Here is a 21,662-nt window from a genome sequence, read left to right as displayed (position 1 = left end):
ATAGCCAAAGCTCACCAACATTCAAACTTAGTTCTCTGAGCTTTCACAATCCACCCTAGATCAGTATCTTTACTGACACACTGTCCAATTACTAGACATTGTCCTATTTCGATTTTTTCTTTCGAGTTTTAGGTTTTTAAAATGTGTCTATTAGTAAAAAAAATTCACACATCATAAAACCAAATATTGTCCTATTTGGGTTCCTATTTTTGGATGATGAAGTCCCACATCGGCTAATTTAGGGAATGATCATGAGTTTATAACTGAGGAATACTAACTCCATTGGAATGAGGCTTTTTGGACAAACCCAAAACAAAGCCACGAGAGCTTATGCTCAAAGTGGACAATATCATACCATTGTGGAGAGTCGTGTTCGTCTAACAAAGAACTCCAAAAGAAAAGGAGCCAAGCCTTCTCGAAGTCAGTAAAAAATGACTAAGATTCTAAAGGAGTCGAGCCTCGATTAAGGGGAGGCGCACTTTGTTTGAGGGGAGGTGTTGGATGATGGAAGTCCCGGGGAGGCGCACTTTGTTTGATAGGAGGTGTTGGATGATGGAAATCCCACCTCGACTAATTTAGTGAATGATCATGGGTTTATAAGTAAGGAATACTAACTCCATTGGAATGAGGCCTTTTGGGGAAGCCCCCAAAGCAAAGCCGCAAAGCCATGATGAGGCCTTTTGGGGAAGCCCCCAAAGCAAAGCCGCAAAGCCGCAAAGCCATGAGAGCTTAGGCTCAAAGTGGACAATATCATGATTCCTATCACCTGTTTCAATATCATGATTCCTATCACCTGTTTCTGTCTCTCTTCAATTGATGCTGGATNAGTCCCACATCGGCTAATTTAGGGAATGATCATGAGTTTATAACTGAGGAATACTAACTCCATTGGAATGAGGCTTTTTGGACAAACCCAAAACAAAGCCACGAGAGCTTATGCTCAAAGTGGACAATATCATACCATTGTGGAGAGTCGTGTTCGTCTAACAAAGAACTCCAAAAGAAAAGGAGCCAAGCCTTCTCGAAGTCAGTAAAAAATGACTAAGATTCTAAAGGAGTCGAGCCTCGATTAAGGGGAGGCGCACTTTGTTTGAGGGGAGGTGTTGGATGATGGAAGTCCCGGGGAGGCGCACTTTGTTTGATAGGAGGTGTTGGATGATGGAAATCCCACCTCGACTAATTTAGTGAATGATCATGGGTTTATAAGTAAGGAATACTAACTCCATTGGAATGAGGCCTTTTGGGGAAGCCCCCAAAGCAAAGCCGCAAAGCCATGATGAGGCCTTTTGGGGAAGCCCCCAAAGCAAAGCCGCAAAGCCGCAAAGCCATGAGAGCTTAGGCTCAAAGTGGACAATATCATGATTCCTATCACCTGTTTCAATATCATGATTCCTATCACCTGTTTCTGTCTCTCTTCAATTGATGCTGGATCTTAATTATTATTATTATTATTATTATTATTATTATTATTTATAAATACATTGAAAATATATATGAAAAAGGAAGGATAAAATTGGTAATTAAACCCAAATTTAAAATTTAGAAGCGAATTTGTGGGAAGCCCAATATGTAAAAGCCCATATATATAACATGAATTCACCACGTCCTCTCTCTTTCCCTTTCCCTGTGCGGGCGACAGGAAAAAATAGGGAACCTCATTAACATTTCAACATCAGTATCAGCCATTGACGCCATAGCTCGCTTCCTTCTTCTGCTTCCGAATCCCTCTACTGCTCAACTAACTTTGTGACGCCTCAATAATTCCATTTCGATTCTTCTATCCGCTTCCTTCTTCTGCTGGGCGCCCCAATTTTTCAGAAGCTTAATTCGCCAGGTCTTTGTGTTCCCCCATGGCCGAAGCTTCTTCCAAAGACGACCTACTCCAGCTGATCAANGGCGCACTTTGTTTGAGGGGAGGTGTTGGATGATGGAAGTCCCGGGGAGGCGCACTTTGTTTGATAGGAGGTGTTGGATGATGGAAATCCCACCTCGACTAATTTAGTGAATGATCATGGGTTTATAAGTAAGGAATACTAACTCCATTGGAATGAGGCCTTTTGGGGAAGCCCCCAAAGCAAAGCCGCAAAGCCATGATGAGGCCTTTTGGGGAAGCCCCCAAAGCAAAGCCGCAAAGCCGCAAAGCCATGAGAGCTTAGGCTCAAAGTGGACAATATCATGATTCCTATCACCTGTTTCAATATCATGATTCCTATCACCTGTTTCTGTCTCTCTTCAATTGATGCTGGATCTTAATTATTATTATTATTATTATTATTATTATTATTATTTATAAATACATTGAAAATATATATGAAAAAGGAAGGATAAAATTGGTAATTAAACCCAAATTTAAAATTTAGAAGCGAATTTGTGGGAAGCCCAATATGTAAAAGCCCATATATATAACATGAATTCACCACGTCCTCTCTCTTTCCCTTTCCCTGTGCGGGCGACAGGAAAAAATAGGGAACCTCATTAACATTTCAACATCAGTATCAGCCATTGACGCCATAGCTCGCTTCCTTCTTCTGCTTCCGAATCCCTCTACTGCTCAACTAACTTTGTGACGCCTCAATAATTCCATTTCGATTCTTCTATCCGCTTCCTTCTTCTGCTGGGCGCCCCAATTTTTCAGAAGCTTAATTCGCCAGGTCTTTGTGTTCCCCCATGGCCGAAGCTTCTTCCAAAGACGACCTACTCCAGCTGATCAAGCGCTTCGGGGCTTATCTCACTCTCAAGATCTCTAATTTCCTCCCTATCTCTCTCTACAATCTGGTTCTAATCTCTAACCCTGTTTTTTCTTCGTCTCTTCGTTTTTCGATAGATCTGACAGCTTTTAGGTTCCAATTTCTGTTTTAGCCTTTTCTTTTTACTCTTCTTTTGCTTACTCGTGTGTTCTGTTCATTTCTTAACCCTTTTTTGTTCGAGCTGTGGACTACTTTCTTGTAAATTATATGCTTCAATCACAATGGTTAATGGTTTCTGTTATTCGATTTTCATTTTTGTATTCAATAATTCAACACTCTGACAAATGATGAAAAAATATTGCTTTTATTCTGCAGTACTTATGCTTCGAAGATATTATATTGTGTTCAATTATATGTAGGCCCATGCCAATTGGCGATTCTTTCAATTGTTACTCGAAATATTTCTCCCACAAAGATATAGTCAGCATTGAAGTGTTGAGTCCTTATGGAAAAATTAGATTAAAAAGGAAACAATGTCGAAGATTCTTTGAGCTTCTTAATGGACTCTAGTCTTTGGAACTTTTAGCACCGAGATATCAAGCTCTGTGTTAGGAAACCAGATTTTCAGCATCATTTTTTCTTTTCATTTGGGTGTCCATAAAACCCAAAGAAAAGATAAACAAAACGTCTTAGCCAAAACAATAGCTCAATTCACTTTCTGTTTTGGTTTAAATAACTTGAATACTTTTTATGCTGTTGGCTTCTAAGAGTAATATGGTATGTAAATAAGTCTTTGAAATTTTATCAGGATTCACGATCTGTTGGGGCTATTGCTGGATTTGCTGTTGCAATAGTTTTTACATGGAGGCTGTTGAGATCACCTAATGGACATCAGAGACGGCAATCTAAAAGGCAAATGCCTGCACCTAGCAGCTCTACTTCTAGTGTTGGGTTAAATTCAAATGCACAATTAATATCTTCTGGAGATTGTTCATCTTCAGAGGATTTACGAGCGCAAAATGTTGTTGATGAATTCTTCCAACCAGTCAAGGTAAGAGCTCAAATTATTGCCTATATCTTGTCCTGCTTTTTCAATTTTATTCCATTCACATGACACGCTTTTAATACATTCCGCTCATATCTTTTCCTTGTAGCCAACTCTGGGCCAAATAGTGAGGCAAAAGTTGAGTGAAGGAAGAAAGGTAACCAATATTAACCCTCGCTGTCCATCTTTATCTTCTCAGAAGTTTCACTCATTTCTAAAATTTTGGTGAAATATCAATAAATGACATTGTTTGAGGTAAGTGATATCAGGTGAGAAAGATTCAAAGTTTTGGTACTGAAAATGTGCTATGTTTAGGTTACATGTCGTTTGCTTGGAATAATTCTTGAGGAAAACAGTCCAGAGGATCTGCAGGTATATAGCATTTTTCTCTGAACAAATTTTGTGCTTGAACTGCTGTAGGGAATATCTAATTGGTTTACTTTGTTTTGCATCAGAAACAAGCAACTGTGAGGTCCTCGGTATTGGAAGTACTATTGGAGATAACGAAATATTGTGATCTTTATCTCATGGAAACGGTGCTGGATGATGAGAGTGAAGTGAGTGCAATGCTTCATGGAATTTTATGATTTTCCTGCATAATGTCTTGATAAATTTAGATATATGATTTCTGATATGTGATTTGGTATAGTTCTAACGACGATAGTGCCTCATCAGAAATGGGGCTCCTTGAAGTCAAAATCTCTCGCCATTTTTGTTTACTTGTCTATAAGATTATGCATATGCTGTCACATGATTAGGATGTCAGATTATTTTTATCCCTCCACTCATGTGTAAACTAGAGATTGAAAAATCCATCAAACTTATCAAACTGCACAATCCCTGTTTTAAAGAACCAACTGAATACTTCATAAATCTCCTTGAACGTAGGAACTTGAAAATTCTAATCTCACTTTGGTTGCTCTGGCAGGTATTGCACGTGCATGTTTCCTTAGGAATTTTGGATTCCTCTATATTCTTCTATCCTCTAGTCTTAGGAGGAGTACCTCGACTTGATTTGCCAATTTTATGCTCAAATTTTCAATTTCTTCCAAATAGACCCTAAAATTGAACTACTGATTTAATTATTGCCTCTTCAAAACTGGAAAAGAAAAAAAAAAGACATGAATTCAACCAACAAAAATACTGAAGATCAAACCATGGAAATGTCCTTATACCACGAAAATGCTTGAACTTAGCAACAAATTTAAGTAATGGTAGTGCTTGAGATCAACTATACAATGCTAAAATAGTGCTAAAAATCTCTCAACATGACCAAAAGAATCAATGCAGTATAGTCGGGTCGCAAGATGCTTCTAATGAGCAGAAAATTTCAACAAGAAAAAGTTGCAAGTTTGACTTAGTTGAGGGTACTAAATGCACCAACTTATTGAAGTTCAGGTTTGATTGGATGCAAATGTTAAGTTGTAAAATTGTTAAACTGAATGGGAAAATTGATTTCCTCTTATTCTTTTTCGATGTATTCTTAAGGTGGGGTTGGCGATAGCGTTGGCTGTGTTAACGGGTTTTGAAATATCATAGAAACTTGTTTTAGATAGGTGCTTGATACAATATATTGTTTTTTTGTTCTTCTTGCTGATCTCAAATGCAATATGTTATTCTTCTTTCTAATAAGAGACACTATAAACTATTTATGCAGAAAAGAGTTCTTTCAGCACTTGAAGATGCCGGGGTTTTCACATCTGGTGGTCTGGTAAAAGACAAGGTGCTAAATCTGTGTTGTTTTGACTTCGACAGTATTGAAACGACTCTGATAATTTTATTCTCCTCTGAATTACTGAAGTACAAGTTTGGGGAATGTTGGGCTTCCGTTGGCTACGTTAGGGAATTTTTAACTTTAGGCATTGAGTTCTTATCCTGTTTCTAAGAAAAGATATAACAGGAAATATCTGAAGGTAGAAACATGTTAACAAACATGTTAACAAACGACAGCTGACTTCTCTGAAAGTTCAGTGACTTTGTGAGATCTCATATTGATTGAGGAGAAGAACGAAACATTTTTTTAGAAGGGTGTGAAAACTTCTTCCTAGCAGATGCGTTTTAAAAACCTTGAGGGAAAGTCCGAAAGAAAAAGTCTAAAGAGAACAATATCTGTTAGTAGTTGGCTGTTACAAACTTGGTAATTGCACAAGCTTTGGTTGGAAGCAAATCATCTCTTGAATTGTTTGGTGTTAGCCTGGGTATAAGTAGGGACAGCCATATAGGCAATTTGCTTTTCTTGTAATTAATTGAGGATTATTTGTAGGTTCTCTTCTGTAGCAAGGAGAACGGACGAACATCTTTCGTGCGTCAACTGGAACCCGATTGGCATATAGATTCCAATCCCGAAATCGTCTCGCAGTTGGCTGTAAGTTAATCTCCCACCACCTTAGAAAGTTTATTGTTCTCTATCGTCTGTAAACACATGGTGGTTACTGATACCTTTTGCATAAACATCATCAGAGGTTCATCAAATATCAACTTCATGTAGCTGCAATCCGACACGAGCGGACTGGTTCTAACGTTTTCAGCTCTCCATCCTTGGAACAGTTCTTTGGAAACATTTGACTGGAAACCAGTTCAGGAATGGAATTAATTTTCAAACATTTTCTCCATTTTATTTGGGCCTTGTTGGTTGTAAGTGCAATGGTTCTCTATGGGCTATAGAGAACCAGGCAAGCTGAGTTTGGGTATTAGCAAAGATAGGTGTATCATGTCTTTTCTCTTGTTTATGCAAAGATCTTCTGAGTTGATCTTGTGTTATATTTGACATAGCAACTTCATGTCCCATTAAAAGCTCCAAATTTAGCTGATATATGTAATAATATATATTATTTATTAGATCATCTCAAATATTGTTGCCACAAATAGGCCCTCTAAAGAAGTTCATTACTATGTCGATACGACGTATTGGAAATAAGTATTCGATAATGAATATTGGAATTCTTTTCGAAAATTCATTGATTGAAATAAGTATCTTTTAAAAGTTTGTCATAATTAACTCTTGGTCGAGGACATTTGGGGTTGGGTGATGATGCATTTTATTAGTGTTAAGGTTTACTCGAGCCATAGCGAGCAACCAATGGGATGCCTTTTAACTTCGAATTCCGAACCTCAAAATTTTAACCTTTCTAAATTGGATCAAAATTGCAAAAAAAAAAAAAANAAAAAAAAAAAAAAAAAAAAAAAAAAAAGATTGTGAAAAAAAAAAAAAAATAAATAAAGATTGGAGCCATAGTCAAAGTCAAGCTAACCCGGAAACAGGGTTATTTTTTGGGGGGGTTCAGTCCAGCGCCGCTTTGGTCTATTATAGTTCTTTATGTTCATTACACACAGAAAGGATCACAACTGAAGCAAGTGATAAACAACTCACCGGCGGCGGCAACTATCGCCTCTGTGCGTGAGAGCTTAGGCCGGCTGTTTCTGTGAGGGACAATGGCTTTCGTTTGCCCAATTGATGCGAAGTACCCCAATGAAATCTCTGCCCTCCTTTCACCTCCTTCACCTCTCCAAGTTCAGGTAATCTCTCTCAATTTCATAGTCGCTGTTTCTTTTCTTTATTGTGCTTCGTTCGGAAGGCGGGAAACACGCGTTCTTGAAACTTAAACATATAATATAAAGAAAAGTTTCTGTAGTTCTACAATGACTGAGTTTATGTCTTCAGGAATATTTTGATCAGCTTGTATGGATGAGGCAGTGTCGTGGTCTTAGAGTGATACAGGATGGAGCTCTTGGAAAGGGTATGGTTGCGATTGCCTCTAGCCTTCTGAAATTGAATTGGGAGATTGCAAATTCAGCGTACTACGTTAAAACACCACTAGTGAAGATCAATAGCAGAATTGATAATGTAGTTTCTTTAAATTTGTGCGTGCTGGTAGTGTTTGGATAAGTGATGGAAATTTAACCTTTTGATATCTTAAATGGAAGTCTGATTCATGTGTGCTGATGATCAACTGCAGGTGTCTTTGCTGATGCTGCTTTCAAAGAAGGGGACCTTGTCTTGAAGGACCAAATGCTTGTGGGATCACAGCATACGTCAAATAAGGTTTTCAAATCTGAAATATTATCATCATGAATCAGTTTGGTGGTTTTTATTCCCACTTATATTGTTATGCTCCATTTTAATTGCTTTGCAGATGGACTGTCTAGTGTGCAGCTTTTGTTTTCGCTTTGTTGGGTCTATAGAACTTCAAATTGGAAGGAAATTGTACTTTCAAGATCTTGGCATTTCGACTAATCATCAATGTGATATGGAGCCGTCATCTCCCATGTCAGAAGATTGCTTCGAAGCGGAATCAGATGATGGCGAGGAGATTGCGTTAGAAAATAATGAAAGCATGGGAGGATGTTCTTCCAGCAATTCTAAAGGTGTAGCTTTACCCAACGGGCTTGTGGAATCATTGATGAATGGTGGCCTATCATTGCCTCATTCCAAAGAGTTTTCCATGCCTCCAGCAATTCCTTGTTCTGGGGGATGTGGTGAGGCCTTCTATTGCAGGTAAAGATATTTCTGAATGGTCAAGCATCTATAATTGGTTCTTCCCTTCATTTTATGGATTGTTTGTAAGGGGAAGGTGCTGTTATGTTAAACTTAACAAGGAGATATGTAGGAGGCTTCTGATGAATTTAACTTTTTTTTAAAAAAATTGAAATGCATTTCTATAATCCTTCTTTAGTCACTGCATTTATTGTAAGATCTCACGTCGGTTGGGGAGAAGAATGAGAAGGGAGTGGATCGTGAGATCCCACATCGATTGGGGAGAAGAACGAAACATTCTTTATAAGGGTGTGGAAACCTCTCCTTAGCAGACGCGTTTTAAAAACCTTAAGGCGAAGTCCGAAAGGGAAAGCCCAAAGAGGACAATATCTGCTAGCGGTGGGCTTGGGCCATTACAAATGGTATTAGAGCCAGACACCGAGTGATATGCCAGCAAGGAGGTTGAGCCTCAAAGGAGGGTGGACATGAGACGGTGTGTCATCAAGGGCGCTGGGCCCCGAAAAGGAGGGTGGATTGGGGAGTCCCACATCGATTGGAGAAGGGAACGAGTGCTAGCGAGGACGTTGGGCGCCAAAGGGGGTGGATTGTGAGATCCCACATCGGTTGGGGAGGAGAACGAAGCAGGGTGTGGAAACCTCTTCCTAGCAGACACATTTTAAAAACCTTGAGGGGAATCTCGAAAAGGAAAACCCAAAGAGGACAATATCTGCTAGCAGTGGGCTTGGACGGTTACATTTATCATTTTCCTTTTTATGAAAATCTACGTTCGCTGCTTGAGAAGCTTTATTTTTGGAAGGTCTTGACATCATTAGCAAGGGAGTTATGTCTAAATTGAAAATGTCTTAAAAAAAAGTATGTCTAAGTTGAAAGAATTTCTTTATACCAGATCATGTGTGGAAGTTGTCTGTGTAAGCAAAGCAATTGATATAGTGTTCCATATTATAGTAAATCGTGTGCAGAAGCTGATTGGGAAGCATTCCATTCCTTACTTTGTACTGGGGGAAAAACAGAACCATCACGCAGGGAAGCACTGCTAAAATTTATACAAAATGCTAATGGTAAATCTCGAACTTGTCAGCTGTAGCTGTCGTATATTTTTTTTATTATTCTCTAATGTCGGCCTATTTTTTTTCTTTTTTTTTTTCTTTCGGGGGTTCGACAGACACGAACGACATATTCCTCCTCGCTGCAAAGGTACATTCTTTATACGCTGTTTTTAGTCGATTTTCGAGTTTGCTTCATCCAATTCATTGCATTGACATTGAAGCTGAACTATAATTGTTTCCATTTCATGTGATACTGTTTATCCAAGCTTATCAAAACAATAATGAAAAATAAACGTGATACTGTTTATCCAAGCTTATCAAAACAATAATGAAAAATGAACGTAGCATAGTTAGTCGATTTGAAGATGGCGATTCAACTGAATTTTGCATTTTTCATCCAGGCAATTTCTTCTACTATTTTAAGGTATAAGAAGTTAAAGCTGGCTTGTTCTGAAGAACAAATGAAATATGGGAACATTGTTGATCTTTCCATTCTTTTGGAGGCATGGAAGCCAATCTCAATGGGACATAAGAGAAGGTAATTCCCTTTTGGACCAGCTTCTCATATGTGCGCTCTGTGAAATAAGTAGGAAATTGAATCTCAGCTTTTAGCTGTGATCGTGCATTATAAGGCCGAAACGATGGAGGTCATCAGCGCATACGAAGTGTCATTAGAGTTTAATATAATAGAGTGACTACATGCTTCAACTCAATTCTTAACTTTTCGGGGTGTCTTTTTCCTCGAATGCTGGGCAGTTGTAATCATTGGTTGCTAGTGATTTTGAACGTCGACTTTAACTCAAGCCCTCATTAACCTGAAGGCCATAGGCCTTGGAAAATGGTCCGGCGGAGGTGGCCATGAGTTTCAAACTAGAACCCTCTACAGGCTCCCTTAATAGAATATTGTTATACTGTTAGTATTTGCAACTTTGCAGGGTTAGGTCTTTAGTTTTAATTTCAGTGAGCCTAGATTAGAGACATTCGTCTGGAAATCTTTTTTTTCTTCTTGGTGTGATGTTGAAAATTACTCGTTCTTAGGTGGTGGGATTGCATTGCATTGCCAGAAGATGTCGAACCTTCGAACGAAGTTGCATTCCGAATGCAAATAAGAGAGATGGCTTTCACGGTAAATAACTTTCTTATTAGAAATTCTTAGTTATACTGCTCCTGTTGAATATGCTGATCTTAGCATGATTTTTATATATAACCCCATGAAATTAAATTTGCATATTTGCAAATTTCAGTCACTGCAGCTCCTCAAGGAAGCAATTTTGGACGAAGGATGTGAACCATGTATCCTTGCAAGTTAGGAATTGATGGGTATATATATGTTTTCCTCTGTTTTTGTCGAAGCCGATTTCAGGTCCTTGACTATACTAGTATTCTCCCTTGAAATATATGGCCAGATAATTGGCATGTTTGAGCTAAATAATCTGTACGTTTCTGTTTGTAACCCTTCCATCTTTTTCTTTTGATATCCGCAAAATATTGTTTGTAATCTCAAGCCATCATGAAGTTAATATCAAATTTACATGTGTGGTTCAGTGATTTGGTTGTAGCATCACCGGTAGAGGATTACTTCTTGTATGTTGACGAACTTCCATCTCCTTATAAGGTTAGAATGCATGTCCTTTATACATCAAAGATCCTGGAATTGCAAGCCTTGATGTCTATGATTCTTAATGACAGGAGAAGGCAGAGGAAATTACCCGACCCCTTTTGGATGTTCTCGGCGATAGCTATTCAATCTGTTGTCAAGGTATATATTCATCCTTGTTTTCAAGTAGTAGCAATTGAGATTCTTTCCTTAAACAAGTAATGTGTTCTTTGGTCATTAATACTGAAAAATGGGAGGGTGTTGACATATCCCAGGTACTGCGTTTTTCCCTTTACAGAGTTGTATGAATCATTCCTGCTATCCTAATGCAAAAGCGTTCAAAAGAGAGGAGGTATGTAAAATCATCTTAATATTTCATGGATTTTATTGAATTCGGTTCGAACGGGAGCCCTTTTCTAGTATTTGTATATGTAGTTTGTTTTTGTTGCCATTTCCTTTTGGGTCCTTTGTTTTGGAGTAGCATGTTCTTTCATTTTATGTTCTTTATGATCATGGCAGGATAGAGATGGACAAGCAACCATAATTGCAGTGAGGCCCATCCATCCAGGAGAGGAGGTAATTCAGGACTAATATGTATTTTCGAACAAGTTGTATGAAAATGTATTGAGGCAAATAGTGGATGTTTTCAGGTCACAATTTCATATATAGACGAAGATCTTCCATTTGAACAGAGACGAGCATTACTTGCAGATTATGGGTTCGAATGCAGGTGCCCCAAGTGCTTACAACAGCAGCGTCCATAGCGCCGTTCCCTGTGGAATTTCCTCTCAACGAGATAAGCAAACAAAAACTTTTACTGTTATGAACATCCACATACCAATTCTTAATGTTTCAACAACTTCATTCCAGTATGATTCCTAGTTTCGTAGGATTAGACAAATAGTAGAATGAGCAAATTTGATTTTGTTATGGTAAATTTATGTTTAACTCAAACCAAATTGTAGGTTTGGTATTTAATATTAAGAGTAATTATTTTCTAAATTTTGAATTTTGTCTTGAATAGACCATAAGCTTTAAATGTATATTAGCTTTGAGGTGGACTTGGAAGAATCATAACTTCATTCAATGAAGTTTATGTCAAAAATTTAGAACACAACTTAAATACATTTATAAGACCTCGCAACCTCGCCCTTTATAAGCTTTAAATGTATATTAGCTTCGAGTTGACCACCTTTAAATCTATATTAGCTTCGAAAGAAGTTTATGTCAAAAATTTAGAACATAACTTAAATACATTTATAAGACCTCAACCTCGACCATTATAAGACCTCGCAACCTCAACCCTCGACCATTATAAGACCTCACAACCTCAACCTTTGTGGAGGCATTAAATCATTATGTAAAAAACTTAATTTTCTTTTGCAATTTTTTTCACCATAACAGTAATGAACGCTCAAATTTGATGAATTTGACATGTTAAGATTTAAATTAGTGTTATTAGAACTTTTTTTCCCTTTTGGAAAAGGATTCACATTTTCATATCATACCATAACCTTGACACTAATCAAAATAGATAAAAAAAAAACCAAAATTCATATTTAAAACCATAATATTGTGTAGAATTGTATGTTTTTTTAAAAATTTTAATCTACCTATTTAAAAATTGGATTCACACGACAATTATTTACACCAATAAATAACAAAAATGTAATCTCTTGATTGTATAACTGTGTAAAATTAACAATTACAAGCCGAGAAACGGCCTCTGAGTATTAATGTGCATCCACAAAGTATTCTTTATCATTGTCATCTATCTAAATAAATGCAATGATTTGCAAAACTAACTTCCCCAATTCCAAGTGTTAGGGTTTGCCAGTAACGAACTCGTACACCTGCAACGAAGAACTAGAAATACATGACAGAATTTGTAATTAGAAAAACATTCATGAAACAATAGAAACGTTAGGAACTTTGTCAAGTTCGATATCCAATAGAACAAGCCTACAAATTTATGCAATTCAGAAGGAACAAATGTAAATTTGGAAGATCTGAGCATCAGTTTTAAAAAGCTCGAATTTGTAAACATCAAAGAGAAATCAGCTCTTATAAATTTGTATCATCATTTGCTCAGATAGATATTACATACAATTACTAAGAAATGATTATCAAAACAATGGTTTCGTGGTTAAAATGTCTATGGTGTTTCCAGGATTAAATGGGATTGAGACTAACCATCAATCAGGATGGCCACATTACTGATATTGCGTCCGTGCCATTATGCCTAGAGGAACTGTATATCCTCCAGAATTGGTAATGGACGCAGTTTCATGCCTAATGTACTAGTATGAGACACAATGGATGAAGCTTAATCTATAAGGAGAAGCTCAGTGGAAGGAGAAGTCGTTTAATATAAAGGCTCACGGCATAACTTAATTAAAAGTTACGTCCACTGCCCAAAACACGTCTAAGTGTTTCATCTCATCATAGCTTCATCTTCCACATAACCACTACATAAATCTAGAAATCAAGAACGAATCAACAATGATTGAAAACAAGGCTTCAGTGTGTGTAACAGTCAGATCATTGATAGAAAAATCTCACTGAAATCCGCTAAGATTATATGAAATATCATCATAAGCCCATAGAATCAAATACTCGATCTACAAAAAACATCTAAAAGAAATCAGCGGACACTAAAACATATCAAAATTCAAAACAGTGCTCAGACAGCCAAGGGTATTTAATCAGATACCGGGAATTGTACCCAGATCAGAAACTCTAGTCCACGAAAATAGCCTCATCACAGCACAACGTCGCAAATCAAAAAGATGAAAAAGAAGATGATAATCGAAATCGAAGGGCGAGAGACAAATAGACTAAATACTATGGAACATCCCAGGAAACTGTTACACTATAGTCGCTGAATCGAGGGATTTGATTGGAACCATCAACTGTTGAGAGGGAGAGCAACAAAAAAAATGGAGACGAAGACGACGATATGGAGATTATGGTCGCACGGTGAATTTATAGGCCATCGACTGAGAAATTAGGGTTTCTCGCTCTAGACTGGTTCAGGATTCTTTTTCTAGATTTCATCGTGGCGGCTAATGGACTGGGCCTCAACATCATACGATTAGGTCTACCATTCAGTTGTAATTTAGCCCATTAAATGAGGCCCACGGACTAAACTTCCAGTCTCTTGTAATTTAGCCCATTAGGTGAGGCCCACGGTCTAAACTTCCAGTTTCTTGTAATTAAGCCCATTAAGTGTTTAGCCCATTAATTGAGGCCCATAGGCTAATTCCAGTCTCTTGTAATTAAGCCCATTAATGGAGGCCCACGGACTAAACTTCCAGTCTCTTGTAATTTAGCCCATTAAGTGTTTAGCCCATTAATTGAGGCCCACGGGCTAAACTTCCAGTCTCTTGTAATTAAGCCCATTAAGTTTTAGCCCATTAAATAAGGCCCACGGACTAAACTTCCAGTCTCTTAAGATTAAGCTCCTGTTCTTTTTTTTTTTTTTTCTGTTAATTAATAAAAATACTTTTAAATTTTGTATTAATTTTAATATTTTTAATAATATTCTTAAAAGAATCTAAAAAAAATGTAATTATCATTAATTTTAGATGAAATCATTAGTATTTTATTTAAGACATATCGTTAATTTTGGATAAAAATTATTAATATTTTATTTTTAAAATACCTTTTAATGGCATTTCAAAAATACTCTTTGAACTTTAAAAACATTTACTAATACTCTTCTACGAAATATTAATAGTGTATTTAAAAAAAATTGAAAATATTTAAACAAATAGTATAATAATGATATAATGCTACAACCATTAAATTGTGAATAAGCAAGGACCACCTTGCAAGGCTAAATACTCGTGACCAATAGTGAAGTAGTACCGTGAGGGAAGGGTGAAAATAACGCCCATCAGGGAGTGAAATAGAACATGAAACCATAAGCTTCCAAGCAGTGGGAGGAGACTAAGACTCTGACCCCGTGCCTGTTGAAGAATGAGCCGGCGACTCATAGGCAGTGGCTTGGTTAAGGGAACCCACCGGAGCCGTAGCGAAAGCGAGTCTTCATGGGGCAATTGTCACTGCTTATGGACCCAAACCTGAGGTGATCTATTCATGACCAGGGTGAAGCTTGGGTGAAACTAAGTGGAGATTCGAACTGACTGGTGTTGAAGAATCCGCGGATGAGTTGTGGTTAGAGGTGAAATGCCACTTGAACCCAGAGCTAGCTGGTTCTCCCGAAATGTGTTGAGGCGCAGCAGTTGACTGGACATCTAGTATTCAGAGTTTGCCTTGGACATCTAGTATTCAGAGTTTGCCTCGATTTAGTAGTGTATAAACGGATATAAAAAAAATAAAAATGTGAATTTCTATAATATAATCAATTAATCATTATTGTTTGGTTGGGATAATGTCGTAATTGGAATCCCAAGGAGGGGTAATTGCGTATTTAAATTTTAATGAGACATCTTGTAACAGAATTGGAAAGAAACTGAAAGAGTCAGAAAATCATCCACACAAATTATTGAAATCAGAATCTTATTCACCCGACAGAAGAAAGAAAGAACATTGCAATGGAATTACAATTATTGAAGCCACAAATCTCCCCAAGAAAAAAGGTAAAATTCCCAACTAAGCACATGGAAGAACACAAAATCAAAGGTGTCGAGAAATCATGAACTGAAATTTGGAATCGATCAACCATTCACGACGGCGCATCTCCTTCTGATTTCACCCTCAGTTCCAGTCTTCACTTTAATCCGTCCCATTTTCTCAATGGATGCTGCAAATTCAGAGAAGAACTCTTCGATGGGTCCTTGAACAAGTTTCTGAACTAGACCCAATGTAGTTGCGCCTTTAGTGAGAGCAGAATCGGATTCGAAAAGGCCCCTTCTCTTGAGAAGAAGAGAGTAGTAGCTAAGATCGAAAGTGTTGCGGCTTCCAGGGTCCATCTCCACCTTGCTGTTGTCCGTCGGAGTTTTGCATTTGTTGGCCTTCAGGTTAGCGGCGTATCTTGGATCCAGAGAGGGATCTTGGTCTCCCACGCCGGTGAAATTGTACAGTCGGTTTCTGAATGATGAGCAGTGCGCTATGCCGATTGTGTGAGCGCCTGAAGTGATCATTGCACGCAAGGTGTTTGAGAAAAGTACTGAGTGAAGAATTGAGTTAGTTTTTTAGTTCTTTGAATTATTGAACTCACCAGATAGTAATACCAAGTCTTTTAGATCAAGGCCTTGGTCTTCGAAAAGTCTTTGGAGTGTTGAAAGGTTTCCAAAAGGAGGAGGAATGTTAGCCAGGGCTTCTGATGACCTTGAGATCACTCCATCCCTCCGGCCAGTCGGAACTTCCCAGTAAGGACCTCCCTGCACATAGAAAGTAATAAGAATCACGACCCTCCACATTGGTATGATATTGTTCACTTCGAGTATAAGCTCTCGTGGCTTTGCTTTGGACTTCCCCAAAAGGTCTCGTACCAATGGAGATGTATTCCTTATTTATAAACTCATGATCATTCCCTAACTTAACCAACGTGGGACTCCCTCCCAACAATCCTCAACAATCATCACAATAGGAAAAAGAGTAAAAACAGCCTCGAACGATGAAAAAGTAGAAGGGCATTGGATCCTTACAGTGGCTACAATGGAATCTCTAGTAACCAAGGAAAGAACATCTGCGCAAGACACCACTCCAGGGCATTCAGCTTCAAGTAAGCTTTTAACTCTATCAATGAAGTCAAAGCCTCTGAGTGTTTGATTTGGAGGAGAATCCTTCTCAGCTTGGTTATTTGAAGTGGAGTTTATAAGCACAGACCCATCACAACCCTGTCAAACAAAAGAGAAGTAGAATCAATTGCTTAGAGGAGTTATAAAGATCAAGAAAGGTTATGAAGCTTGAAACCCAAAGAAACAGTACCCTAACAAAGCAATCATGGAAATGCATTCTTATGAAAGTTGCTGCCAATGAAGGGGCATTATGGATATGCTGATGAACGAAATCCAGCACAATCTTCTCAGCGTTTGGGCAGCTTTTGGCATAGAAACCAAGCTGTAACTGAGCTTGAGTGGAGCCTATGAGGCCTAGAAGACCAACAATAGCGGCCAACACCAAAGAAGTAAGCCTCCCCATTCTCATTCTCTAAATTTACTTCTGTTTTGTGCTTGACATTCCATCACAGAGTGAAGAGGCTTATATACCTAATAGAACAAGCAAGACAAGGAGCTAACTGTTGGAAACGGTCCACCATACATTTAAAATATTCTCTAGGTGAAGCTTTACAGTAATCAGTATTTTATAATCCGCCATATTCTATTATAGACTTGATTAGTTAGGCACGTTCCTTGTAGGACAACAAGAACAAGTTCTTCTGATTGTGCCACTGTTTAATTGTTTACAGAAAAGCAGTAGGTAGCCATGAATGACTTTATCTGTAAATCATGGATCTTTGGTCCACATTGAAAGATTTCAACACACATACAACAAAATCCAGCTAAATATAGGGCCTGTCATCAAAATTATAGATATTGCATAATGATTTTATCTTTACCCATGTTTGAAAGAATCATGAGAAGAAGAAGAGAAGAACTCCTTATTTTTAGGGACTGAAGTAGAAAATTTACATCTGAAACTCGTGTAGTTTTACTGTTTGGAATGTCTGTGATGCTTTGTGTATAATTAATGGTGGGTTTGGTTGGATGCAGGCGTCACTAAAGTTCGCAGCCCCAGGCCCTCAGCTATAAACTATGCTTAAAAAGTACCAAACAACTTGATTGGCTCACCTGCTCTGGAAACAGAGCACGTTGTAAGACAATTTTCAAGCAATAATTGCGCTCTTGCATGGCGGCCAGACATGAGAGCCGCCTTACAAAAGACATTGTGGATAGAGAGAAATGGTTTCTTTATTATTTGAGATGGTTCTAATGTTCTAAGAGCTTGGGAGCCGGGAGGCACATGCTTGGCCATTCCATATCCGGAGGAAAAGGAGACAATGAACCGGTAAACAGCAGCCTCAGAGGTTCATAGTTTTAAATTTTGATGCAGCAGACCAAAATTGACGGCCGTGTGCTCTCGGAAAAGGATAACAAAAACATTCCGAGATCCCACATCGATTGGAGAAAAGAATGAAACACTTGTAAGGGTGTGGAGTCTCTCCCTATTAGACATGTTTTGGGCCAAAGTGTGTAATATCTACTAGCGGTGGGCTTAAGCTGTTACAAATGGTATCTAAGCCAGACACTGGGCGGTGTGCCAGCGAAGACACTAGCCCCCGATTGTGAGATCTCACGTCGATTGGAGAGAGGAACGAAACATCCTTAGTGTGGAAACCTCTCCCTATGGATTGTGAGATCCCTACATCGATTGGAGATGAGAACAAGGGTGTAGAAACCTCTCCCTACTAGACGTGTTTTAGACTCGTGAGACTGATTGTAATATGTAACTGACAAAAACGGATAATATCTACTAACGATGGACTTGAGCTGTTATGGTATGAACGTATCATATGTTTTTTTCCATAAGCAATCAAAAGACTTTGAGTAATAACATTGATCAAGAACTCTATAAATGTTTTGTTTGATTAAAGAAATGATGGTCCCATAAATAGACAAGTTGATTAGAATATAATATAATAGAATAGTTTTAGAAATTATATGATTGTCGTACCAAACCTTCCTAGCTGTTCTAAAATGGATATTGGCATAAATAGCCAATGAGCCAATGAGCCAAAGAGCCATAAGCCATCGCTATCAGTTCTTGGGCATTGCTATTATTTGAAATATAAATTTAAAATTTAGACGAAAATTTCCAACATTAAATTTAATATTTAATCTTTAAAAATTATTAAAAATATGTTAAGTAGTTAAATAGATTTTGTTTTTTTTTTTAAGAAAAAAAAATCTAAGAAATCAAACGTTTAAAGAAAAAAAAAAAAACATTTGTGTTTTATTTTAATCTAGATTTTTTTTTTCTTGCAATTTAGATTGCATGCTAAGAATCATTCAAAGACTTGCTCAAGTGTTCGTGTTTTGAGATGTTCGATCTACAAGGAATCCAAACTTCACTTTTCACTTCGGGTAATTTCTCATGCCTTATAATGTTTGGATACTTTGGATCTAAAAGTCTTATTTTTCAACAAGATTATTAGATCACATGCTCCAAAGTTGCAATCATTTGAAACGAAATCAAATTGATTTCAAGGTTTTAATATTTGTGAACTAAGAGTTTGCATACCCAAAACGTTTAGTTCAAAGGTTGATCGACCTGACCCATGTTCATAATGGTGTCTTGATTTTGAATAGCTACATGCAATTCCTTAAATCCAATAAATTTACATACAACTTTCCTATAAAAGTGTCTCCCGTGACATGTTATTCTACTGAAAAGAATGAAAACGAATCTACAAGACATTCTCAAGTTCAAAATTCTTCCAACTTTTTGATAACTTTTCCCAAGTTGCTATGCTTGATGTTCATCATGTTACTTTTTCTATATGTTTACTAGATCAACCAAACAGATAAAGCAGGAAGAAAGAAAATAAATAGGCACGGTCACCTGAAGGTCGTGAACTGTAATCGAGTCTGAGTGTTGTTGTCAAGCTCCACGTGAAGTTGAACAAAAGAAGATTTCATAGCTTGAGGTGACTCTGAGGTGGTGGTAAGCCTTGAACTTTCATCATACAATGATACTTAGGTGGTGCAATGGCACCAGCCTGTGTGCAAAGAGCCAGGACTGCTGGCGATTGCCCGTAATAATCCCTCCCTTCGTCAACGAGCACGGGAGGATCTTGAGGTCGCCGATGCCATGCGATCTTCGGAGGAACTAAATCATCTACATCCGCCTTCTCCCAGAAGTGGGATCCTCGCCAGCTCTCACATTTAAAAACTCCACATGGTCTAGCTTGGTGTACTGATGGCCCAACATGAACGTCTGAGCAGTATTTACAGATCTTAGTAGGATATACCATTAACAGTTTCTGCACGCCCGTTCGAACCGTTTCCCACGCCCTGAGAGTTTCGGTTGCCAAAAGCCTCATCTCATTACCTGATAAAGGTTCATCCCTGCCTGAGCCGCCGCCACCACCACCACCAACTGAATTCCAAGTGCTTGAAGACTGATTTTCCTCATTTGTATTGGCTCCAGCTTGCCAGCATAGTTCCACAACTGCTGGAACACGCTCAAAATTGAGCCTCTCATCATGTTCATTAACCTTTTCGAACATGTGATGGCGGTGAAATGCTTCTACTGGGACAAGGACATCATTCAAACCACCTCTGATCCACTCATGAACCTGATTCTTAGGCCCGCGTTTGTAACCGCCACAGCTTCGTATCAGATGACCTTTCTCACCAACATATACTTCTGGACAAAATCTATAAAAACAACAAAATGATCCTACAAGTTTCAGAAACAGCCTTCACAAACATGTATTCACGTTAACAGCTGAGAGTTTTTAATATAATCTTCAAAAAGAACAGACTTGAACGCAGGCATCAACAATGATCCTTCCGCAGGGTCACCTACGCGAACTTTGTTATAACTTCTCCTTCCTCTAAATGATAAGGTGCAGTGGACTTTTCGTGACGTCGCAGGCAGCGAACCGCTCACGTCGTCACGATCCGAACACTTCACAGGACCATTCAATCGATAAGAGCAACGGGTGGTGTATACAAAGGGCCCAAAGAATTCAACCTCGACTCCCCTTTACCAGAGAATTCATGAATTCCGGGCACCTTCAGTAATCTATGAATTTTAGAAGCAGCATTCACAAACATGCATTCATATTAATACTTCAGGATTGTTCAATCAAAATTTCAGAAAGAACAGACTTCACAGACGGCCCAAGTGTGCATAAAGAACTAGATAATATGCATTGATGAATTTTTTGAACTCACTACCCGCGCAGGAATGGTCAGGTAATAGCTAGATGATAAGCAAGGCCAATCAGCATTTCAAAACGGTACATCCCTACTACACATACTAGCTCAAAGGACATGCAACTTCGGATAAAAACTAAGTAAAAGAAAACGAAACAGAGTAAAATCATAACACAAAAATGAGAAATTAAAGATAGTTTGTTCAAGGGACACTGACTTGCAAGAGACAACCGGAAATGCTTTGAGAAGAGTGGAAACTCCATGAATAAGCATTGCCCTAGCTTCAAAGACTTGCTGTGCCACTGGAATTAGACCTTTTATAGGACAATTATTAGCCCGATTTTGAATTCTCTTCAAAATCATTGGACGAAGCTTCTTCAAGTCGACTTTAGAACTGTAGCATCGATGTAGCATGAATTCCTGCACAATATTCTCACAGAACTTCCTTCTAAGAGCCATAAAAGGCATAGTTTTCATGGTGCAAGCGCTAACATTTACCAAATCTTAGGAAAACGACCAGCGACAAGCTTGAAGGCATAAATTAAGATCTAAATCCAATCACATGAGCCTTCGAATTCAACGGCGAAAGTGCTCGGACTGCGAGTAAGATTGAGAGTTTAAAGATCAAAGGATGAGATTTCGAGAGAAGACCGCAGAGAGACACAGAGCTCCAGAGACAAGATGAAACAACTAACAGCGACGCCGACGGATCATTGAAGCCAGATTCGCACGGGCAGGAGGAAGAACACGCATTTCCAAAGAATTAATTTGCAGAATTGTGAGAAGAAATGAAGATTTGCAGTTCCAGATGTCCAGAGGGAAAACGAGGGCAAGGGATCAAAATGAACCAAATTAGAGGAAAGCCGGTCCGATTCACTCAGCGGCTAGTCTTAAAATGATCGAGAACCGAACCCGACCATACTATTGGGGGTCGAGTC

The 21,662-nt window shown here is 38.3% G+C and overlaps 3 protein-coding genes, 1 long non-coding RNA gene and 5 other non-coding genes across 11 annotated transcripts; 3 read left to right on the top strand and 6 right to left on the bottom strand.

Annotated features, from left to right (window-relative positions):
* Positions 1-2,433: 2,433 nt before the first annotated feature.
* Positions 2,434-6,582, top strand: LOC111777143 (peroxisome biogenesis protein 22-like). The gene is made up of 8 exons (XM_023656606.1): positions 2,434-2,775; positions 3,496-3,738; positions 3,842-3,889; positions 4,048-4,104; positions 4,188-4,289; positions 5,390-5,455; positions 5,996-6,097; positions 6,193-6,582. Exons 1-8 carry the CDS (start codon positions 2,668-2,670, stop codon positions 6,295-6,297), a joined length of 831 nt encoding a protein of 276 aa, XP_023512374.1. The 5' UTR covers positions 2,434-2,667; the 3' UTR covers positions 6,298-6,582.
* A 427-nt stretch (positions 6,583-7,009) lies between these two features.
* On the top strand, positions 7,010-11,872 carry LOC111777142 (histone-lysine N-methyltransferase ATXR2). Of its 2 annotated transcripts, XM_023656603.1 has the most exons (15): positions 7,010-7,248; positions 7,394-7,469; positions 7,689-7,774; positions 7,866-8,227; positions 9,173-9,285; positions 9,390-9,421; positions 9,675-9,811; positions 10,312-10,399; positions 10,518-10,566; positions 10,654-10,708; positions 10,819-10,888; positions 10,963-11,032; positions 11,146-11,222; positions 11,390-11,446; positions 11,521-11,872. In XM_023656603.1, the coding sequence occupies exons 1-15, from the start codon at positions 7,165-7,167 to the stop codon at positions 11,632-11,634; spliced, it is 1,470 nt and encodes a 489-aa protein (XP_023512371.1). In that variant the 5' UTR covers positions 7,010-7,164; the 3' UTR covers positions 11,635-11,872. The 2 variants fall into 2 exon arrangements, with proteins under 2 accessions (XP_023512371.1, XP_023512372.1); XM_023656604.1 differs by lacking the exons at positions 7,010-7,248; positions 7,394-7,469 and adding an exon at positions 7,498-7,593.
* A 1,008-nt stretch (positions 11,873-12,880) lies between these two features.
* On the bottom strand, positions 12,881-12,960 carry LOC111777917. Its single transcript, XR_002812440.1, has one exon. It is a non-coding gene; the product is annotated as a small nucleolar RNA SNORD36 (small nucleolar RNA).
* Positions 12,961-13,019: 59 nt separating this feature from the next.
* LOC111777936 lies at positions 13,020-13,143 on the bottom strand. Its single transcript, XR_002812459.1, has one exon. It is a non-coding gene; the product is annotated as a small nucleolar RNA snoR80 (small nucleolar RNA).
* Positions 13,144-13,210: 67 nt separating this feature from the next.
* On the bottom strand, positions 13,211-13,322 carry LOC111777931. The gene has a single exon (XR_002812453.1). It is a non-coding gene; the product is annotated as a small nucleolar RNA Z152/R70/R12 (small nucleolar RNA).
* Positions 13,323-13,385: 63 nt separating this feature from the next.
* LOC111777930 lies at positions 13,386-13,472 on the bottom strand. Its single transcript, XR_002812452.1, has one exon. It is a non-coding gene; the product is annotated as a small nucleolar RNA R11/Z151 (small nucleolar RNA).
* A 73-nt stretch (positions 13,473-13,545) lies between these two features.
* Positions 13,546-13,644, bottom strand: LOC111777929. The gene has a single exon (XR_002812451.1). It is a non-coding gene; the product is annotated as a small nucleolar RNA Z157/R69/R10 (small nucleolar RNA).
* A 1,733-nt stretch (positions 13,645-15,377) lies between these two features.
* On the bottom strand, positions 15,378-21,571 carry LOC111777139 (peroxidase 3-like). Of its 2 annotated transcripts, XM_023656602.1 has the most exons (5): positions 19,403-19,488; positions 16,769-17,049; positions 16,486-16,677; positions 16,056-16,218; positions 15,378-15,965 (listed from the first exon to the last, which is right to left on the bottom strand). In XM_023656602.1, the coding sequence occupies exons 2-5, from the start codon at positions 16,985-16,987 to the stop codon at positions 15,553-15,555; spliced, it is 987 nt and encodes a 328-aa protein (XP_023512370.1). In that variant the 5' UTR covers positions 16,988-17,049; positions 19,403-19,488; the 3' UTR covers positions 15,378-15,552. The 2 variants fall into 2 exon arrangements, 1 of the variants encoding a protein (XP_023512370.1); XR_002812347.1 differs by lacking the exons at positions 15,378-15,965; positions 16,056-16,218; positions 16,486-16,677 and adding an exon at positions 20,942-21,571 and having other exon boundaries at positions 16,919-17,049; positions 19,403-20,220.
* Positions 16,859-18,391, top strand: LOC111777141. Its single transcript, XR_002812348.1, has 2 exons — positions 16,859-16,967; positions 17,554-18,391. It is a non-coding gene; the product is annotated as an uncharacterized LOC111777141 (long non-coding RNA).
* Positions 21,572-21,662: the final 91 nt, after the last annotated feature.

This window comes from Cucurbita pepo, chromosome LG16 (genome assembly GCF_002806865.2).
Source record: "Cucurbita pepo subsp. pepo cultivar mu-cu-16 chromosome LG16, ASM280686v2, whole genome shotgun sequence".
NCBI classification, from domain to species: domain Eukaryota; kingdom Viridiplantae; phylum Streptophyta; class Magnoliopsida; order Cucurbitales; family Cucurbitaceae; genus Cucurbita; species Cucurbita pepo.
The sequence above is the reverse complement of the archived record's forward strand: the minus strand, read 5'-3'. Positions and strand labels throughout refer to the sequence as shown.